We start from the raw sequence: 22,167 nt of genomic DNA on the forward strand, positions 1-22,167 counted from the left end.
CTTGCCTCTCATGCATGAGACTCTGGGTTCAATCCTCAGCACCACATAAAAATAAATAAATAAAAATAAACATTAAAAAGAATTTTGCATCTTAGTTTTTTCATATTTTTAATAGAAAAAAATTCCTCAAAATTTTTCTCTCTCTCTCTTCTTTTTTATTGTTGTTGATGTTATTACCAGGAATCAAACCGGGGATGCTTTATCACTGAGCTACATACCAACTCTTTTTTTTTGAGACAGGGTCTAAGTTGCTGACAGTCTGGTTAAGTTGCTGAAACTGGCCTTGAATCCTCCTGCCTCAGCTTGCCAAGTCACTGGAGTTTCAGGTATGTACCAACCACACTTGACAATTTTTCTTTGAGTGAATTTTTGTGCAAGGTAAATGATTTTGCATAAATAGAAATTATAACCTTATAGTTTCACAAACATTGTCTGGTACTACTAAAATGATTAAATAAACCAAAAGCCATAACTATGAAGGAACTTGCTCAGAACTCTGATACCTGTGGAATAATGTAGTAAAATGTACATACTCTTGAAAAGTGTTTTAATCTCCCACTCTTGAAAAAAAAATAATAATGTTTTTAAGCTAGAGATCAAATTATCCAGAAGAAGCAGATAATTAATGAGAAGAGTAGTTTCTCAAGACTTTCAGCTCCTGGACTGTAGTTAGGAAAACAGTAGTTAACTAAGAAATTAAAAAATTCTGTCCTTTAAAGAGTAATCAAGGTTTCCACTAATCACAAGGGCAATGGTTAAAATAGAAAAAATTAACCCTCAGATTTGCACTTCCTTGTTTCTGGAAGAAAATGGATTTTCGCTCCTAGTTCTGTAGAAATGAGATTGGCTGGTTCATAAAGATCATTCTGGCACATGGGATTCCTCAATAATCTCAATGACACTGCAACCAGCCCTAAATGGTCTGTCCCTCTGAATTAGTAGAGCTCTCAGGAGAGAAAGCATAGGCTTTATCCTGGAGGGCTCTTTTTCTACAGTGGAATGATTGGCATAATTAGAAAGCTCTACTTACATTGCAGGGCAATATGGTTGGAAAAGGTTATAGACAAAACTGAGTATTACTCTCCAAAAGAGGTATCCACCCAGTTCATTAAAAAGGGGCATTTCAGGCTGGGGATGTGGCTCAGTAGTAGAGTGCTTACCTGGCCTGTGTGAGGCCTTGGGTTCAATTCTCAGCACCACATACAAATAAATAAATTATAAATAAAGATCCAAAAAAAGCGGGGGGAGGGGGGGGGCATTTCTTGGTGAAAGGCCCAAACACCAGTTCTAGTTATAGAATCATTTCAAGAATTGCTAATTGAGTTACACATAGGCTTTCTTTAATATAATAGGAAAAAAAACAAAACAAAGCAAACATTTATTTTCACAAACCTTATTAAATTATGACATATTAGGAGTCATTAACAATCAGCAGGCTGGGACCCTGGGTTTTGACAGTTTGATATTCTAAACAATCCAAAAGAATATCGATGGGGAAATTAATTTCCTGCAAATTGATTACTCCTATCTCCACACTAATAAGTAGGGCTAAGCCAAACAAAATTAAAACAGCACAGCAAGAAACTAAATACTGCTCCCACTTACAAGGGGAGTCCGTAACCTTGGGAGATTAATGGCAACTCTCAGGCTACTGGATTATACAGGAAGTTATTCCAGCAACCTAAACCATAACTGGAAAATGTTATGGTGCATGGTTGTCCAAGTTAACCTACTGGTAACAACAAGCAAAGACAGGACCAGGGATTTCAGATTGGTCTTCTGTACTTGCCACATTGTGAAGGCTTAACTGGATCTCCAACACTCCTGGAATTGAAACAAATGAAATTTCTATCTCCTCAACAAGTTACGCAAATTTGCAAACTATAAAATTTGTCAGTTTTGTCTGTTTGCAGAACTACTTAATAAACTACTGGTCAACGAATGTATTCATTCTGTCATAACTATGTTAGCCACAACTCTAAGCTCTCTTTCCTTCATATGTTCTTTAATCTGTCAGACATTTATTAAACATCCACTAAATCTGACAGGCAACTGGTTAGGTTCTATAGAGATACAAAGAGAAATCATAAAGAGATCCTGGTTTAAAGACTTCAAAAGATAAAATATAAACACGGAGAGAGCGATGTTCTGGTAAATATTCAACAACTAATTTTGCAGGGGGCAGGGAATAAAAGCAGGAGGAACTCTGATTTTCGGTGTCTTCTAATTCTCATGATGCAACTAATTTCAATGTTTCAACATCAGTGAACATGGAATTGTGGAGGTGGGAACAGATATACAAGCCTGTCTACACTAGCTCTAGGGAGCCATGACTGATATGTATGTCCTACTGATATGAGTGTGTACACACTAACCAAACAATTATAGTTGCTATCTTAGGTTAGTGAGATGATGGCTGTTTTTTCTTCTTTACACAGTTTTTCAGCATCCAACACTTTTTCCAAAGAACATTTTTTTTTAATTTTTTTAATATTTATTTTTTAGTTCTCGGCGGACACAACATCTTTGTTGGTATGTGGTGCTGAGGATCGAACCCGGGCCGCACGCATGCCAGGCGAGCGCGCTACCACTTGAGCCACATCCCCAGCCCCTAAAGAACATTTTTTTAAGTTGATACTACTAGCAAGACTCTTACCCCAAACCATTTGTCTTGGTAGTTCTGGCATTATCAGACTTATCTGAAGAGCAGAGAGTCTGACATATTTTGAAGGCACAATAGATTAGCTTTAGTACATGATCTAGCCAAACTAAGAAAGGAAATGCTCTATAAAGTGTCCAACTTCCCAAAGGCATCATAAGACTTCATTTAGCTCTAAGCCTTCCTGAGCTACAACTCAATAACCCTATCTTTCAAAATTTACTTGCAGAATCTATTTTTGGCCACACACATTCTTAATCATTTCAATATTCTATCACAGAATTATATGGATGAAGGAGAGAAAATTGGGAACTAGGAAAAGGATGATTTCTGAAATATGGGAATCCAGTAAAGAGTATTATTGCTTCTGCAGAAACATCTAGAAAGAATTGAATGATGTACTACCTGTTTGGCTTAGTGATTCAATTTCAACAGGGTCTGCAGCCGTAATCAATGGTTCCTCCTTCGGCTTTATTAACACAGAGATGCATTCTGCCTTGAAACCAAACATCTTTGCCTCATCCCTGAACTCCTTCTTTCTCTTTTTTATTTCTCATGACTATACACTCTTAACCCTGTAATATTAAAAATCATTTACATTTATAACCACTTTTAATGTAAAGAGCTGGAAGTTTTGAGGAGGGAAAATAAAACGCCTTATTGCTTGCATCAGGTTTGAACATTTGCAAAGCACTTTTGTATGAGTTGTAATTGTCAAACGTAGTTGTGGCAATAACTCTTGGAAGTAAGATATTCCTGGTACCTCCGATGTGAGGCAAAAGAGGTTCAGAGAGTTTTAAAGACTCTCTCAGGTTCACAAAGCCACAGAGTGCCTTGAAATACACAGGCTTCAGTTTTCATATTCCAATCCAATGGGGAAGTAGCCTGGAACAGCTCGGATAAAACAGAACGTGCAGTTAGGTAGAATAGAGTTCAAATCCTAAAACCATCATTTTCCATCTGTGTGATCTTGGACAAAATCCTTCTACTCTCTAGGCATTTTTCTCACTGATAGAATGATAAAATAATATCACCTCATCGGGCTGTTATGAAAATCAAACAAAATAAAACTTGACTTAGGAATGGCTCTCAAAACATTCACTTCCCTTTTCCTACCTTTCTTTGCCTTGTTGTCCATGCCTCTTTTCCTTGCACTATCCTTAGTGCAAACACACTCATTCTGCTTCTTGCCCTGCTGCAGCAAGGTTCCCCACTTCAACTGTGAGAAAAATAAGTCACTCAGTGGACAACAACTGTTAGAGTATATTGCTATCACCAGAAATAGTCCACACAAAATTGATACATCAGGGAACTGCACCAGTCCAACACAGAAATCCCATTGGCTCTTACAGTTTTTCTTAGCAACCCAACACAAAGTACATGCACAAAGTGCACACGTAGTTGAGCAAGCCATTGAGAAATACAGCCTCTCTTATGCTGCTCATTTATACCACATTCTTCCTCTTGGCTCAATCTGGCTAAATGCTTGGGGAATGATATCAAGGTGTTAATTGCACATTTCTCTCCATTATTTGTACATTCCCCCTTTACTCACAGGAGACATGTCCCAGCATTCCCAATGGATGTCCAAAACCAGGAATGGACTTGAATCCTGTATATACTTTGTTTTTCTAATGCAGACATATCTATGATAAAGTTTCATTTATGAATTAAGCACAAAAAGAAATTAACAATAATAATTAATAATAATAGAATACTTACAATATACTGCAACAAAAGTTATGCAAATAGTCTCTCTAAAAATATCTTATTACATTGTACCTACCTTTCTATGATCATGAATGAGAGGTGACACAATGTCTACATCATGAGACGAGGTGATGTGAATGATTTAGGAATGGTGAGTTAGCATTTGGCGACTACTGACCTTGTGACAATATCTCAGAAGGAGGATCATCTGCTTTGGGTGATCAGGGATCATTTCCTATTCAATATTTTCTGGCTTCCATTGAGAGTGGATAAGTGAAATCATAGAAGATTAGAGTGTAGGAAAAGGACTACTTAATTTAAAAAGTGAATGCTACAAAAAAGCCAGAACTACTTCATGCTAAGGCTGCCCCTGGCCCTCCGCCTGCAAATTCTGATGTTATGTTGGTCAGTTTTTTATCATTGTGACAAAATACCTGAGACAAACAATTTATGAAGAGGAAAGATTTGTTTTGGGCTCATAGCTTCAGAAGTTTTATCCATGATAACTTAGCACATCATAGTGTGAGAACAGGCAGAAGAAAAGTTCACTTTATAATAGCTAGGAAGCCAAGAGAGGAGGAAAGGGCTGAGATCCCAATAATCCCTCCAAAGGCACACCTTCCAATTTCCCAATTTTTATCAGGCCCCCACCTCCTAATGGTTCCACCTTCCAATACCACCATAGGCTGGGGACCAAACCTTCCACACATGGGCTTTTAGTGGGCACTTATCCATGATAGTGAACACAAATGTCCCTTTAATCTTGTTTCCATAACTCTTCCAGGAAGCTGCCTTCTCATTTACCTTTCAAACGTAAAGCCTTATTTTTACTGTGTTATTTCCTTATTTGTAGGGAAGTTAATGGGTTTTTTTTTTTTTAGCTGTGTTTGTTTCTAATAAGATCACTGTTGTTTGGGTTAATAGTTAATCATAACCTTAAATGTTTTGAGTGGTTAAAATGTTTTGAGATCTATTCCAATTCTAGTTTTTTCAAAATGCCAATTATTTTTAATGTGTGGGTTTTTTTTCAGAATGTGGATTTTTTTTAAAAGGAATACATGCATTTTGCTGATGTATAAAAGCTTTTATTTTGCTTTGTTATATGGATAATTCTTGTATGTTCAGGTATCACAAATTATTTGGCTTATCAATTATTTGACTCTCCTTGTCAAAATCCAACTCAGTCTATGAATATTGTTACCATTATGTACTAATAAAAAAATGTGGGGGAAAAAAATCCAAGTCACCACCTAATCACCATGGGTAGAAATGTACAATTTCTACTAGTCAGTATCCGGGGGAAGAGAGGAAATTCCACCTATTTCTCATAAATATTCTCAATAAAATGCTTCTAAATATAAAATAGCTTTCAAATATAGTATTCATATACATCTAGGCAGTACTGGCCTCTGTACAACTTTAAGCAGGTTTCATTTTACTATGTAAAATGATTCCATTTTTAAATCAGCTAAACTTAAAATCAAGCAAAGACAGTACAAGAAGAGCATCTTCAGCTATATAACCATCTGAGGTAGGGCAAAAGAAATAAAAAAAATAAGTAGAAAGGGACACAAAGGAAGGACAAGGAAATATAATTTTAATTTAAAGTTCCACATAATTTTCCAGGCCTGTCACTCCCCAAGCCAGTATCTCTCCTAAGTCAGGTCTATAAATAGATTAAATAAAAAACATAGGACATTTTAAGAAATTTAGGGAAATTTTCAATGTTTCTACTGGATCAGATGATGGAAACTAGGTCAGTCTAAGGATCCTGAGACTACCAGACCACCGTGAAACATCTTGAAATCACCAAACTCAACATCATCCCCACATGGCTTCCCATATCACCCCTTACCAAGTTTCCTTTAAAAGAGCCTGGAATCCTGAAAATGGGATTCTCACTTCCAAGATGGCCACATTCTCTGTTGAATATATATTCCTTGCTCTCCTAAATAAATATCTGTTTGTGCCTCTACTGACACATGGAAATGCTTTTCCGTCACAGATATGAGCAATCCCACTGATCCTGAGTCGAATTCCACTCCTGTCTTCAAAGAACTCCTGAGAACCTCCCCAGAAATATGTCTTCTTCAGTGACACTGCCATCAGAAATAAATTTATAAGGTAAAGAAATAAATTCACACATTTATAGAAGTTTTTCCTCTTCTCTCAAGCATGCTAAATTGGCAGTAAAATAAATAGGAATATTTTTATGTGCATTTTTTGACATGGGCAAATGATAACCTTCCCATACTCTAGTTTTCTTACAGGAAAATAACAATTTTTTAAAATTAATGATTATCCCATCAATTTTATGAGGTTATTTTATATATCTACATCTGTAAATGTATAAATATATGTAGATATAGGTATGTACACAAAAACTAAAAATTACTTGTAACTCTCTTGATCCTCCAATCTTGGGATTGTGTGGTGCTCTGACAAAGAGCACATTATTATCATAATTGATTTTTTATGCCCTGACATGTCTAGAAAATTCTTATACAGTAATTACTATTCAGTAAATATTTGCTAAATTGAACAAAATGCATAATTAATTTGTCCATCTTTCGGTTGCATTAAGTAAAAGAAACTAAGTTTGTTCCTAGAAAGCAAACAGTTCTTAAAATAAAAATTTTTAAATATTCTAAGTAACACTCTTATTACTATCTTACAGATTAAAAATAAAAAGCATTGGATCTAGTTGACACTGTGTGTCATTGGTTAGAATTTGGTTTAATCACAAGTGACAGAAAATCCAAAACACAATATCTTAAGGAAAACCCAAGTTGTGTTTTCTCTAACATAAAAGTTGTATAGACAGATCGGGTCAGTACAGTGATTCTGTAATCATTGAGGACCCAGCTTCATACTCTTGCTGTTCTGCTATGAACTCTCAGCTTCCACCTGGGCAAGATGCTTGTACTTCAGGCAGCAGGAAGGGAAGGGAGGAGAGATAGGCACAACCCTTTTCTTTCTCAGATACCCATCTGTTTACATTCCACTGGTCAGAATATATCATATGACTGCACAGCTGCATGGGAGCTTAGGAAATGCAATCTTAATCCTAGTGGGTATGTGCTTAGATGAAAATGTGGAGTGCTATTACCATGGAAGCAGAAAGGAAGGCTTGACCACAGTTTTATTTAGTGACAATGAGCTTTGAGTCAAATCAATATGAAGCAAGTAAATTAATTAGCTTCTAATAAACTTTCAGAGCAAGAATATCACATGGTATAAATAATGCTAATTAATGAGAAGAGTTATAACCCACTTCCAACAGATAAGCTGTTTTTGATTGAAGCCATTAAAATCCTTTTCCCAAATGGTCTATACTAAGACTTAATACTTCAGATCAGTTAAAAGAAATGTTATGAAAAGGTAAAATAACTCTATAAGATTAAGATTTAAGATAAAAGTAAAGACTCATGTGGAATCTTCCTACACTCATCTAAATGAATAGTAATAATCAGCTACCTTCTCTTTTTACCTTCAGAATAAATAGTGCTCTAGTGTCAGTAATATTGAACAAGTTTAAAGGCACTGACAATAAAAAGATGAGGATACTAAACAAAGCCAAAGAAAGACACAAATGATAAAATAATTTTGAGAGTCTGGGAAATTCCATAAATCATTTGCAAGATTCTTTAAGAAATGTAGGTTGCCTGCCTCATTCTTACACTTCCAGGATTAGTTAGATTCAAGACCAAAAAAAAAAAAAGTTTTTTTCAATGTGTATTATCTTAATTTTTTTTAATAATTAAGTTGCATGACCACCATCAGCGAAAAGGGTCAATTATTGAGTTTCACATTCTAACTAAAACCCTGACAGCTAAGGATAGGAAAATAACAATAGTGTTTTACATGCTGGTTCTTCCTTAAACTATTAGGATAGAAAGTGGTTCAAAAGGAGAAAAAAGGAGGAAGCAAAGAAGAAATAGAAAAAAAAAGAAATAAAGGAAGGAAAGAAAGAGAGGAAAAGGAAGAAATAGACGAACCCAGTAACAATGGCTGACACTGGGTGCCAGGTATTGAGCTAAGTTGTTGCTCAATTAATCCTAATGGCAGCTATATGAGGCAAGTACAGTTATTACTCCAATTTGCAGATAAGAAAAGTAAGTTTTGTAAAGCTTTAGCAACTTGACCTAGTCATACAGCTAGTTAATGGCACAGCCTAAATTCAAATCCACACCACCTTGAACAGGCAGGAAATCTTAATCCTTATAACGTCCTGAAAGTAGTCAGCTAGAAATAAGAGTACTAGTGAAGTAGTGGACACCACCACAATCTCATCAGAAGCACAACAAGAAAAATATTAGGCCCATTAGCACACTAGTAGGTAAAAATATTGTCCTCATCAAATATGACTTTAATGTTCAATGACAATAAAGGAGATTTCAGTAAATGAAAGTAACATTAGTTAACCAGTGTGCTGCATCAAAGAGATAAACCCTCCATAAAATTATTTCAATTGCTAATGAAATTACAAAGCAACTTATGGCTGAGAGTTCATCTTTCCTTACTGGACACTGGACACTTACCTAATAAGTAAATGTAAGGCAATTTAAAAACTTAACAAAGAATTTAAAGACCTTTTCATTATTAAAAACCTGTCTCATGCAGGGTGGGATGGTGCATACCTATAGTCCCAAAAACATGGGAGGCTGAGGCAGGAAGATCACAAGTTCAAGACCAGCCTCAGCAATTTTGTGAGGTCCTGTCTCACCATAAAAAGAAAAAGGGCTTGGGGATATGACTCAGCAGAAAAGCATCCCTGGGTTCAATCCCCAGCACACATACTCCACAAGAAAAACCTATCTCAAGAATCCAAACAAAAATCACAGAATTTTGGTTAGACAGAGAGCGAAGTGATCATATAGCCCCTAAATCAAACCCTTTCTAATCAAGGTTAATTCAACCTTTCTTTTAAAATTAAGCTCATGGATTCTCCAAAGAAGGTAAACAAATTATCAATGTCAATGAGTAGTATGAAAAGATGCCCAATCATTAGGGAAATGCAAATCAGAACCCCAATGAGATACTACCCCAAATCCAGTAGGATGACTATTAACAAAACAATAGAAAATAGCAAATGCTGGTGAGAATGTGGAGAAAGTGGAGTCCTAGAAAACTGCTTGCAGGAAAGGAAAATTATGCAGCTGCTGTGAAAAACAGTATTGTAGTTCCTCAAAAGTACAACTGTCATGTGATCCAGCAATTCCACTTCTGAGTGTATGACAAACGAATTCATAGCAGGGACTTGAACAGATATTTGTACACCTGTGTTCACTGCAGTATTGTTTATGATATCCAAAGGTAAAGGTAACCCATGTGCCCATGGAGGGGACATAATGATAAACAAAATGTGGTCCAGACATACAAAGGAATATTATTCAGGCTTTAAAATGATAGATTTGGCCTATGTTACAAAATGGATGAACCTTAGGATGCACTGAATGATAGTCACAAAAGGACAAACATTTCTGCTGATATGAAGTTCCTAGAGTAGTTTAATTCACAGAGTCAGAAACTAGAAGGATGATTGCCAGAGACCCAGGGGGAGGAAAAATGGGGAGTTATTATTTAATAGGTACAGAGCTTCAGTTTGGAATGATGAAAAGAAATCTAGAGATGAATACTTGTGGTAATCGTATAGCAATGTGAATATACAAAATGCTACTGAACTGTAGACTAAAAAATGGTTTAAATAGTACATTTCATGTTATACATATTTTCAAAACAAAAAGAGAAAGAACAATAGTCATATTTGGAAAAGTATGAAAAAATGTAAAAGCTCATAATATAAGATGTGCCATTATTCTAAATACTCAAGAAAAAATAATACAGAAATTATAATTTATTACTTTTATGCTGTTTAAAAGTACCAAAGAACATCTCAGTTCTTTAACACACACACACACACACACACACACACACACACACACACACACACATATTTGAGAAAATATGAAAGATTTATATATATACATATATGTTACACATAATATATAAAGAATACATATCGAAAATTATATCTAATACACATATACATATGCCAAAGAATTTGTAACCAAAATGATATATTTTCTAGAACTTGCTTTAAAATAATCAACCGGGAGATAGAGGAAATGAAGAAGTATACATGAAAAAAAAAAGATATGCCCATGGTTAATCATTATTGACATGATGTGATGGATGCATGAAGGTTCTTTGTATTATTTTCCCTGTTTTTTATTTATTTAAACTGTGCCATAATAAAAACTTGTTAAACTTCTTGTACAATTGTCATATACAACATTTTAAAACCACATGTAAAGAGTCAATGAAAGGTAGCTAACTCTAAAATATGTATATGTAAAATTTTAAAGGGAAATTGTTCCTAAGATGACATCACTTTCATTTGGAAGGAAATCCAAGTCCTTATCATTTTAAGTAGCACCCATAATTAATAGCAACATAGTGAAGGAGTCCCACTTATCCTGGCTTTTCATGTAATTCTAACAATGAACTATTATTCTCATCCCTATCCCGTAGATGAAGAGACTGAGATTCAAAGGAGTAAAGTAGTTTGATTCATATGAAGCACATTTTCACCCAGACAGTCTGGCTGTAAACCCTTATGTTAAAATACAAGTACATTTCTCTAATTATAAGAGTATCTGTCTTTTATTGCTAGCTAATTTAAACAGCCTCATCAATCAATCCCGAATTGCCAGAATCAGGGAGGCCTGTGTTAGCTAGGTTGCCATCACTGTGACCAAAATACCTAAGACAAACAAATTAGAGAAGGAAAGTTTATTTTGACTCATAGTTTCAGAGTTTTAGTCCACGATATGCCAAGTCCATTGCTCTGGGCCCAAGATGAGGCAGAGCATCATGGTGGAAGAGCATGGCAGAGCGAAGATGCTTCTGTCCTGGCAGCCAGGAAACAGAGAGTGGGAGGGGACACAGGGAGGAGGAACCCTTTAGGAGGTTTCTCCAGCCTAATCCTGGCTGCCTAAAGTTGCCATCTGGATAGTCCATTCAAAGGAGGACAGACTGGTAAGGTCACAGCACTCATAATCTAATCATGACTCCTCTGAGCGTTCCTGCATTAACACAAAATTTTGAATGAACATCTCATATTCAAACCAACAAGCCCTGATGGACAGCTACAAAAAGTTATCTGGTTTTCTAAGACATAAGATCAACAATCCTGCCTCATCTGTCTCAGTAAACTCCTGAGGATTTTCAACATTTGCTCAGGTTAGCTCATTTTATGATCCCTTACTAACTTTCAATAGCTGTTAGACCTCGCGTAGTCTATGAGGCACTACAATTGTGGACAGAAGATAGACATCAACATAATATTTATTTTAGATGACCAAAACCAAATTTTCACATTACACAGTTCTTCTCTTTTCAGCCTCTGATCAGTTGACATTCACGTTTACCACTGTAAAATAAGCTCACAGATGTCTCAAGACTGTGTCTGCATTGTCTACAACTCTGTGTTCTATGTTTACCATATACATAGCTGCTTGACACCAGCCAAGACGGAATGGTGTATATAATGAATGAAATTGAACTCTGAGTAGTCTTCTCCATGCACCTATGAATCCAGACAGAAACACTATACAGAGACAAGAGTTCATTTTATTCCTTCACTTTTTTATTCATTTACTTGTGCATCAATATTCAGGGACACGTATTTCGTGCAATTACTTGAGCTGCTGGCACACCCCAGTGCAAAATAAGTGCCTCCACCCTCACAGAGCTCATGAGGCCGTTTTCAACTTTGTTATTTAAAAAATATAATACTATAAGCAACAAGCAATGTTATTTTAAGGAAAAATGGTCATATAAGTAAAAGAACTGACATACGCTAAGTACTCGATACTTAATTAACGCAGAGCCTAAAAAAAAATCCTAAACATAAAACTTAGAACAAGTGACAAATGACATTAATTTCCAGAGGAAATGAACCTGGAAAAGTTGAAGGAAATATTAGTAATATTATTATTAATGTTGTGTTAATAACATTAGGATTAATGAAACCTCTCTATATGGAACTTTGCTTTCTTCAAAATCCTTTAGCCCACATCATTTTATGCATCAACTGTAAAATTTTTCCACAGACTTCTGTATAGAGAAAAGTTGTCCACTGAGCTAGTTTGGCAGACTTTGAAAGCTTTTGTGGCCAACAAAGGTCACGTTTACTTATACACTTCTTGACATCTTCCAACAATAACCAAATGGGAAATCATATCAACTGGATTTCTAAATGTCCATCAGACATGGGAACACTCAGAAAGGAGAGGAAGACTTGTCAGGAAATGTTTTTCAAAGTTTGTTCTTGCAAATCATTAGAAGTTAAGAACCTTGCCCAAGGGGTTGGGGACTTAGCTTAGTGGCAGAACACTTGCTTAGCACTGCAAGACTCTGGGTTTGGTCCTCAGCCCTGGGCAAAAAAAAAAAAAGAAGAAGAAGAAGAAACTTGCCCAAGCTCATACAGTCAGGCCTGGGCTCAGAATTCACATCCATCTCTTCTGACCTCGAGTCTTCTCACCCTCCATATTCACTACTCCACATAAGTTTCCTTTGAAAGTGTTGAAACATAAAAAGAGAAGGGAATTTTATAAAAATGTATTATTTTATACCTAGAATCTTATTTATCTATTTATTTATTTTTATTAGGAATTGAAAACAGGGGTACTCTATCACTGAGCTCTATCCCCAGCCCTTTTTACTTTTTATTTTGAGACAGGTTCTTGCTAAGTTGCCCAGGCTGACCTCCAACTTCCAATCCTCCTGCCTCAGACTTCCAAGTCACTGAGTTAAACCTCAATTTTAATTCCCAAAAAGGATATCATTCATTTCAAATCCCTTTTTCCATTATCTCCAGATTTCTTCTCAGTCTTGTCAGGAAATAGAATGGCAAAAATGAATCTCTGAGATCACACAAGATAGAAATTAGTTAAAACACTTAGCGTGAACAGACCCCTAAAGGCACCCTGCATGGTGTATTCACTGCATATGTACACCTTTGTCTTACTGAAAGATAACTTCTACCATCCAACCTTAGGAAAGCCACCCACCTCAGACTACTACAGGTTTCAACAAAAACCAAAAAAGCATAAACTGAGTAGATAGTCAATATTATGTATCATAATATTATTCGTTCCCTTATATTAAGACATAGTTTTCCTTCACAATTTTACTTCTGTCTTATTTCTATTTTAAAAAATCGTTTCTTGAGCACAACCTAATCTTAAGTGCTACATACCACGTACTAGGCTAAACACAACATCTTTTATTTTTCTCTTGCATATGATGCTATTTTCTAAGGTTCTTTATTCTTTATTTGTGCTATCCAACCCAATAGTCACTAGCCACATAGAAATTTAAAATTAGATTAATTAAAATGAAATACAATTTAAATGCTTGTCTACAGTAACACTTGACACACTTCAAAGTGCACAATTACACCATGAGGCAACTGGCTACAATACTGCACAGTGCATATTTGAATATTTCCAGGATGATACAAATTTCCATTAAACAGTATTAACAGAGCATCAAATCCTGGATCTTTATCAGCCATGATCAAATAAAAACAGAGCTACAATATGAATAGGTCAAACTAAGTCCCCAATCTGATTATTCTTGGGGCTCTAAGAGCTAAAGTATAAGTCAAAGGAAAACAGGATCTGACCTCTTTACAGAGGGTGACCAGACATCTTGCTGCATGCATCCATAGGTGTCCATGCAGTAAGTAGGATGCCGATCACTCATCGATGCCAAGCTACAAACACAAAGACTTAACATATTTACTTATTTATATATTTATTTATTAAGAATGTGAGAATACACATACAAAGACAATAAAGACCTGAATTCAAGCTGTGTGATCTTAGACAAATCATGTTACCTCTCTGACTTTAAAATTCATAATCTAGCATGTATTCTACAATTCCATCCATTTACTGCCAAATGCCATAATTTCATTCTTTTTTGTGGCTGAGTAGCACTCCATTGTGTATATATACCACAGTTTCTTAATCCATTTACCTATTGATAGGCATCTGGATTGATTCCATAATTTAACTATTCTGAATTGCGCTACTATAAACCTTGAGGTGGATGTATTGTTTCAGTATGTCAATTTTAGATCTTCAGGGGAAATAGCAAAGAGTGGGATAGCCGGGTCATATGGTAGTTCCATCCCTAGTTTTTTGAAGTATCATGTAAAGTGAAACAAACCAAACTCAGAAACTCAAAGGTCAAATGTTTTCTCTCATGTGTGGAAGCTAAAGTAAAATAAAGGAAAGAGGGAGGGATAATATAAAGAACCCATCAAATAAAATTAATAGATGAGCAAAAGGAAAACAAGTACGAGAATAGAAAAGGGAAAGAGGGATCATGAACTAAATTTGATTTCCATGCATGTGTGAGTTTGTTGGGAAGAACCCAACTACTATGTATAAAAAAATAATAAATAAAATACATAGTGTATAATATGAAAAAGTAGATAAATTCTGAGTTCCCTATTACCCTTGAAATTCCTAGGTACTAAGGCTTTGTCGAGTTTACATAATATCCAAGGAACACTGCAGATTTCAAAGTTATGGTACAACTTCAAAGACCTTACTAAGAAGAAGCTAGCTAAATGAAGCTAAACAATAAGACAGGACACTGTAAGAGTCATAAAAAGGATATTATTAAAGCATCCTACAAAATCTGTCTCTATACTATAGCAAGAAACAACTGGAAGTGCTAAAATTTTTCACTTATTTTGTCTTAATCAAAAATAAAGCAACATATCATAACTTAGCTGGCACAAAGTGTTTAGCAATTTTTGTCAAATAAATAGTAATAAGACAATAAAAATACTATTAATGATGACAATGGGCTTTACTGAAAACCTAAAAAACATCAGGTTCAATGTAATATGCTTTCCCAAAGCTAACTCATTTTATCATTAAACAAATATGAAGGAAACCATTTTAATTTTTCATTATTTCATGGATAAGGAAATTGAAATGAAAGGAGTTAAGTCACTAACTCACAACTAAACAGTAGCAGAGCTGAACTTTAATACCAATAATACTTGGTGGGTTCAGGGGTGTACATGCATAATTCCAGCAACTTAGAAGGAGCATCACAAGTTCAAGGCCAGTCTCAGCAACATAGCAAGATCTTATCTCAAAATAAAATATAAATAAGGCCTGGGATATAAATCACTGATATAGTGTCCCTGAATTCAATCCCCAGTACCACACACACAAAAAAAGATCAAAACTTTTTTTTTCAGTACACATGATGAAGTACAACTTCAGTACACATGATGCTTCTCATGCTTCTTAGTACAATGTCTCTTTAAGAAAAATTTTACTTGCTAATCACCAGAAAAGACCAAGAATGAAAGGCTTCCCAGCTAATGTCATAAAGCTGTCATTTTTCTACACATTTTTCCCAGAAGTCTGAGTAACAATGCATCTTTCTAGATAGGCCCCAAAGCCAAAACATTCTCTAGTCTAGACCAGGTGGGCAATTTCAATGAAGCAGCATAAAGTTCATGATTTTCTATTAGAATTCTAATGTTCTCAGACTTTTGTTAATTGACTTAGATACAAGAAAATTAAAAAGGTAGCAAATGAAATTTTTATATGCCCCAGGCAAATGGCAGAAAGAAGCAGGACTCATTTTTCCTGAATAACCAGGTACCCACTCAATCATTTACAATTATTTTATAATTAGATTGATATTTCATAAGATAAAAGTCTTTGCAACCATTACCTTCAAATGTGTCCTCATCACTGCTATGAAAGTGCAGAGCAAGGGCCAATTCTTTGGGTTGCTTTTTTCCACAATCCTGTTTTCAAGGAGACTTTACATTTATTAGGTCACTAAACTGTCCAAATCCAAACTATTTTCATATTCTTTGCAATGATCATATTCTATCACCCACACCACCTAAAAATATCCTGGTTTCCATCACTCAACAGAACCACAAAGGCTATTAGAAGGCAATAAAATCCCTAGATAGTATCTCTTTTGTATATCTGCACTTCCCTCTGATCAATTAGATTCAGAGAGATTGGAGATGGGAAATGAAGGAAATAAAATTCAAGCCTCCAATCCTTATCTTAATTCCACAAATAGCACTGACAAGCAACAATTGGTGAGGAAAGAGCTCAACCATGAAGGCTCTCCTGCTCTGAACTCAAGTTAATTATTATCCAAAATTCATCATTAAAATGTCACCCATAACATGCTCCTCTCTACTTCCCAGTGGAAATGTCATAAATGATGATCCTGTCCTAACTCAGGGCACATGTCAGTATTTGTGTCACTGTAGGAAAGACAGGTCTAAATATATTTATGGTAGACAGCATCTCTTTGTTCAAAAAGTTTTTTTTTTCAAATAACTGATTAGAAGACGCTCCATTTCAGAATTTTTCAAAAATTTTAAGATAATTTCTATTTGCCTGTCTCCCATCTGAGCTCCTAATTTGGAAATGTGAGGGCTTAAAAGCCCACATCGTTTGTGATTATCTATTTATACACATTCTTTCCTTTTCTAATGGACCTTTGTCTTGTCATAAGTGTTCTTCCCACTATTAAAATGTAGTAAACCAAGAAGATCAAGACAATTAAGGTTAAAAAATGTCAACTCTTGTTTTTAACAATGGAAGTTGAGTCCGAAAATATTGACACTCCCAAGATTGCCCAGAGTGGCTATCCTACACAGACAAATGTAAGAACAAATGAAATAACAAAAAATGACAGCTAACTCACCTCTATGAAACTAGTTATGTCTTTGGCTAAGTCTCTTTAAAAGGAAAAAATCAAGCCACTCCCCTTCTCACAGGTATATCTACTGCTGACTTTGTAAAGAGCTTCCGAAGACATCTATCTACCTAATGCCAAACGGCACAAGTGACCTTCCCAGTGGGGTATCAGCTCCCATTGTGCCTTTATGTTAAAAAGGCTCTTCAAGAATGGAGTAGTCTCAACTTTAAATACTAACATCTGACATCAAATGAACTTCAGAGAGACACCACAACATGCTGCCATGTTCAAAAGTACTTGTCTCAGTGTCTGTGCATGGCAGGTACCCAAACAAGGCTGGTATCTTCTGTTCTCTCCAAAAGACACTCCCAGTTGTAAAAGATATTATTTTCTCTTTTACAACTAAAATGAACATCTTAGCGAACTTTGTATATTTATCCTTAACTCTGTTTTGAGAAAAATAAAATAAAAGCAAGTGGAAGTCAAATAACTATATCGAATAAGAAGCAGAGGAGAGGAGGGGAAAAGAGTGGAATGGAGTTTAAGAATGGGAGAGGAGAAAGAAGAGGGGAGGGGTATTGTGAACTGGACAGGTTTGCTATTTCCCCAAACACATTCATTCCAGGAAGATAATAAAACAGGAAAACATTTTCATTTTCTTTTCTGACAGCTGGGAGCATAAATGGTTGCAGCAATAATATCAGAAATTGTTGGACATTTTGAGCATTCTTGCTAGTGAAAAGCCAGCATTACAGTCAACTTGAAATACTTAATGGCCCCAAGGTGCCCTAGAAATTTTGTTTTTCTGATGCATGAATGTCAGCTGCAGGACGAAAGTGATGTATATTGTCTGGTGGGCAGCATGCTGGCCAGACACCAAATTTAGAGCGTCTCCCTGTACTCTGGGTTCCAGCTCAACAGTCCTTTACAGCCATTACTACCCCACAAACATGAGTTTCCTCCAAAGCAAATCAAAACTGGGAGTACTATTTAAGATCCAGTACTTAAGTACTATTTAAGATCTCCCTACCCCCAACCCCCGAAAAAAAAAGAAAAAAAAAACTCAGTTCTGTCTTGTCACCTCTACAAATGCTTCAAGAAGCTGGTCTGATTCCAAGACAAGTTGAAGATAGCTGAATACCAAGGAAGTGGACTATTTCCAGTCCAATCTAGATAGGGTCTGTCAGGGGAGTCTAGAAAGCTCCAAGAATAAGAGTATTCAGGCCTCATAATCTTATACACATTTAAGTAAGATGTCCTTAAATACATAAAATAGCCACTCTAATTTAATCATCTGCTTATGAAAAGGGCAACATTATAAACTGAAGAATTGTAAGTCAAATATTTCACTCGTAGGAATTTTTAAAATACATCTGACATCAAATGAACTCCAGAGAGACACTTCACATTAGCCAAAAGGTACTGGCAAACATCTGAGACGTAGCTGCAGGTACCAATCCTGATCTGAGGGAGCATTACTACGGCCTGAAGCCTTCATTATGATGCCATTTGCTCTGCCTGCATGATCAGAGTTTTATGGGCGATGCTTTTTTTTTTTTTTTCCAATAAAATCTCCAGGGACTTCTCCATGGAAAGAAGATTCCCTGGAATTTTTACAATATTTGATGAAATTTCTAAAATCTATACGAGGATAATCACGATGGAGAGAGACATCAGACAAATAAGAAATCCACACCCCCCATATTTTCCAATTACTCCACTTTGCTAACCATTCACTGTTTCCTGTCTCTCTAGAGCGTCTAGAAGAACCATTAATAGCCTATGAAGATAAAATGGAAACAACACATATCCATCTTCAGTGTGGATGACAATCTTGGGCAGTAAATAAACAAGAGGTGGCATGGGGGAAGGGAGAAGAAGTGAGAATACCATGCATGTTGCTGCTTCAGAACATGCTTTCAATAACCATGCTTCAACAGTGACTCAGAAGTAGAAAACTGGCATGAGTCAATAAAACAACAATTTTTCCACCTATTCTTTCTGTTATTATTGAGCAATGTGCTCTTGAGACTGAAGTTCTTTTCTAAGCCTTTGATTGACTTTCTGATTGATAAACATTATAATATAGTGCCTATTCTTTTATAAAGCTGAAGCAGTCAAAACATCTTAATATATATATTTGACCTATGCCCCTCTCCAATTTGTTCTTCATATTAAAATCTGCCATCTACTAAGGAGATATTAAATGAAGTCTATATTAAATATAAGAAACAGGTGCAACAGTCAAATGAAATTCATACTGTCATGATGTATGTATGCACAAAGACATAAAACATCTGATTTTGTAACTAACAAATGATAACCAAGGAAACCTGTTTCTTTGTAAATTATCTGGCATTTATTTATATAATATTATTTATACCACACAAAAAAGTGCTCAGAGAATAAAAGGATAACCAAGCAATCCATAGTTTGGCATTATGAGTAAAATTTACTGAGCTGAGCTAATATTTCCACCAATAATTTGTTAAAGAAATTTTTTCCTGAAAAATAAGTGACACATGTCATTATCTTAAACAAAGAGCTAATAAAAGAAAGGTACAATGAATATCACCAACAGTTCTGAGTTTAACCAACAATAACGCTTTAAAAAATGAAGTATTAGATTCTTTCCCTGAAGTCATCTCAGGTCATTAACTTGAAATTATAACTAATAGCAATTTAAAGCTATACAACAATTTTTAAAGTAAATTTGAAATCAGCAATATAAAGCTCACGTACATTAATCAAATATTTCTAAGACCTCTGTCTTATTTTTTGGTTCTCATTATAACTGATTCAATGAGACATACTGGTTGATGTTATATGTTATATTGTTTATTTCTAATCAAGACAATTGGGTTTTTTTCCCCCCAATCAATTCATCCTTCCATCTTGGATAGAGAAACAGAGAGAGGGTACAGTTGTTTGAGCTAACAAAAATAGCTTACCACTATAACTTTCTACCCAGAAGTCCAACTTTCCACATTGCATATATGCATAAAACAAAATTTCAAATTCTCACATCACTACAGTATTCAGAGTCATACCAAACAACAGAATATATTATTACTTATTTAAAACATCTAACTGCCACCAAAATGTTTTTTCTCAGATCTAATCCCAACTCTAAACTAATCAAGTATCCAGTTATTTCAACCAAAGTAGAAATACCATAGTAATAATTTAGCCTCAAGTGGATTATTTTCTTGCTTTATTCAACTGAAATACTTTAAAAGTTAAATGGTCGGCTATTTTTCTTCCCCATCATACTGTGTTGTCCCAGACATATCTAATTGCATTCACAAGTACACAGTATAGTACTATCCACAGGCTAAAGAATAAGACAGCTAGCATAATGCTAGGAGCCAGGCATCTTCTCCTTACAGCAATAACAACCTTCCCTCCAACATATAAACATCACTACCTTTTAATGATTGTGAGCTACACAGACAAAAAGTTTTGATTTCCTGCAGATCCAGGTAGCACACAGCCTTTCATCTTTTCTAATAATCAGCTCTGATGTCACTGAAAAAAAAACAAATGCAAACTCATCCTAGACTCTTCAGTGGCTTACTCTAATCAAAACCTTTAACAATTTTCTTGGTTTCAAGGTATGATTTCCTTTTTATCATTGTTATATTAACTAAAGGAATCTTGCCCAATAAGCACTCCAGATAATGTGCTCAAGAAAAATAATCCCAGTATAAAATGCAATAGAAACAATTGGTACAAAGTTACATAAAGAATACAGCATCCTTAATCTTAGTAAGATTATTGATTATAACCAGAGTGAAGTTACCCAAGCAACCATTCTGAAGCATGGGCAATAACCAAATGCATCTTTATTACAGTGGCTCAATGTCTTGAAGTTTGCATAAAGATGTCAGATGTGTTCACGGCAAAAAGAAATTCCTCTGGAATATAAATGTTTATTTAAAGGACATATGACACTAGAATATAGATATCTACAAGCAAAATCATATAAACAGAACAAAAAATAAGACGAAGGCAAAAAACTAAAATTGATTAGTTAGGAGTAAAATCATTGAACTACATCAAACCACATATATTCACACAGACACATTCACTCTTGCCACAGAGCTGCAAGTGGTCTATTTTTATTTCTAAAATGTGATACACTTATGTAAGTATTATAACCTAAACATTTAGGAGGAGTATTTTAAAAGATTCCAAAATTCTGATAGATAATATTAAATCAACCTGTAACAAACAAAATATAGCGAATGCTCAAACTTGCTGTCATTGCTAATGACAGATTGATCTGTGTAAAAATCAGCAAGAAGTGTGTAAAATCTCATTTATGTCCTGGTGTTTCAACAGCTATGTATCAATTGAGAACGTTGGATCACCTTCAGGTATAGTAGACAATCTTTGGTGATTTGGAGAATCTACAAGGCCACAAAGTTGATAGATGGAAAACATCAAGAAAGCCAGAAGTTTCCATTTTTCAAAGAAAGTGAAGAAATTCTTACCTTTCTGTACACCAGCATGTTGGGTGATTCATCTGCCACCCCGTTGCTGGTCTGCCCATAATTATTCCCCTGGGCCATGTCACCCAAAACTTGGTCGGCTCTTAGACACAAGAATTACCAGTCTGCCCTGCAAATGGTTAGAGACTTGAGTGAGATACTAGAGATAGTGATAAAGAGGTTGACTCCCCATACATCTTCATATTTGCAGCTCCACATGGAGCATGCTTACAAGCCAAGGATGGCTGGGAGGAAGTGACACAGGACATAGATTTTAAAAATAAAAATAACAACTCACACCTACAGTATCCCCAGGGAATGTAGAAATTAAAATCGTTGGGTTAGAAATAGTTATTGGCCTACGGTGTTAACTGACTTCATTTTCTGGGTACTTATTTTTAAAAGCGTGAAATGCTCACCTTAAAAACCCATGGTTACCATTTCCATAGTGCCGGGAGTTGTTTTCTCTCCCAATACTTGCATCTCCACTTGCTTGTGTTTTTCCAAGAGTGGAAAAGCAACACCCAGGGG

The 22,167-nt window shown here is 35.5% G+C and overlaps 1 protein-coding gene across 6 annotated transcripts in view; it reads right to left on the reverse strand.

Moving 5' to 3' along the window:
* The window catches only part of Rgs7 (regulator of G protein signaling 7), a 438,832-nt gene extending 417,115 nt beyond the window's left edge, over window positions 1-21,717 (reverse strand). For all 6 annotated transcript variants that reach the window (XM_076872881.1, XM_076872884.1, XM_076872882.1 and 3 more), the window contains exon 1: window positions 21,640-21,717. In XM_076872881.1, the coding sequence (XP_076728996.1) occupies window positions 21,640-21,717 (78 nt within the window). The remainder of the gene's footprint in view (window positions 1-21,639) is intronic.
* Window positions 21,718-22,167: the final 450 nt, after the last annotated feature.

Source organism: Callospermophilus lateralis, chromosome 13 (assembly GCF_048772815.1).
Source record: "Callospermophilus lateralis isolate mCalLat2 chromosome 13, mCalLat2.hap1, whole genome shotgun sequence".
NCBI lineage: Eukaryota > Metazoa > Chordata > Mammalia > Rodentia > Sciuridae > Callospermophilus > Callospermophilus lateralis.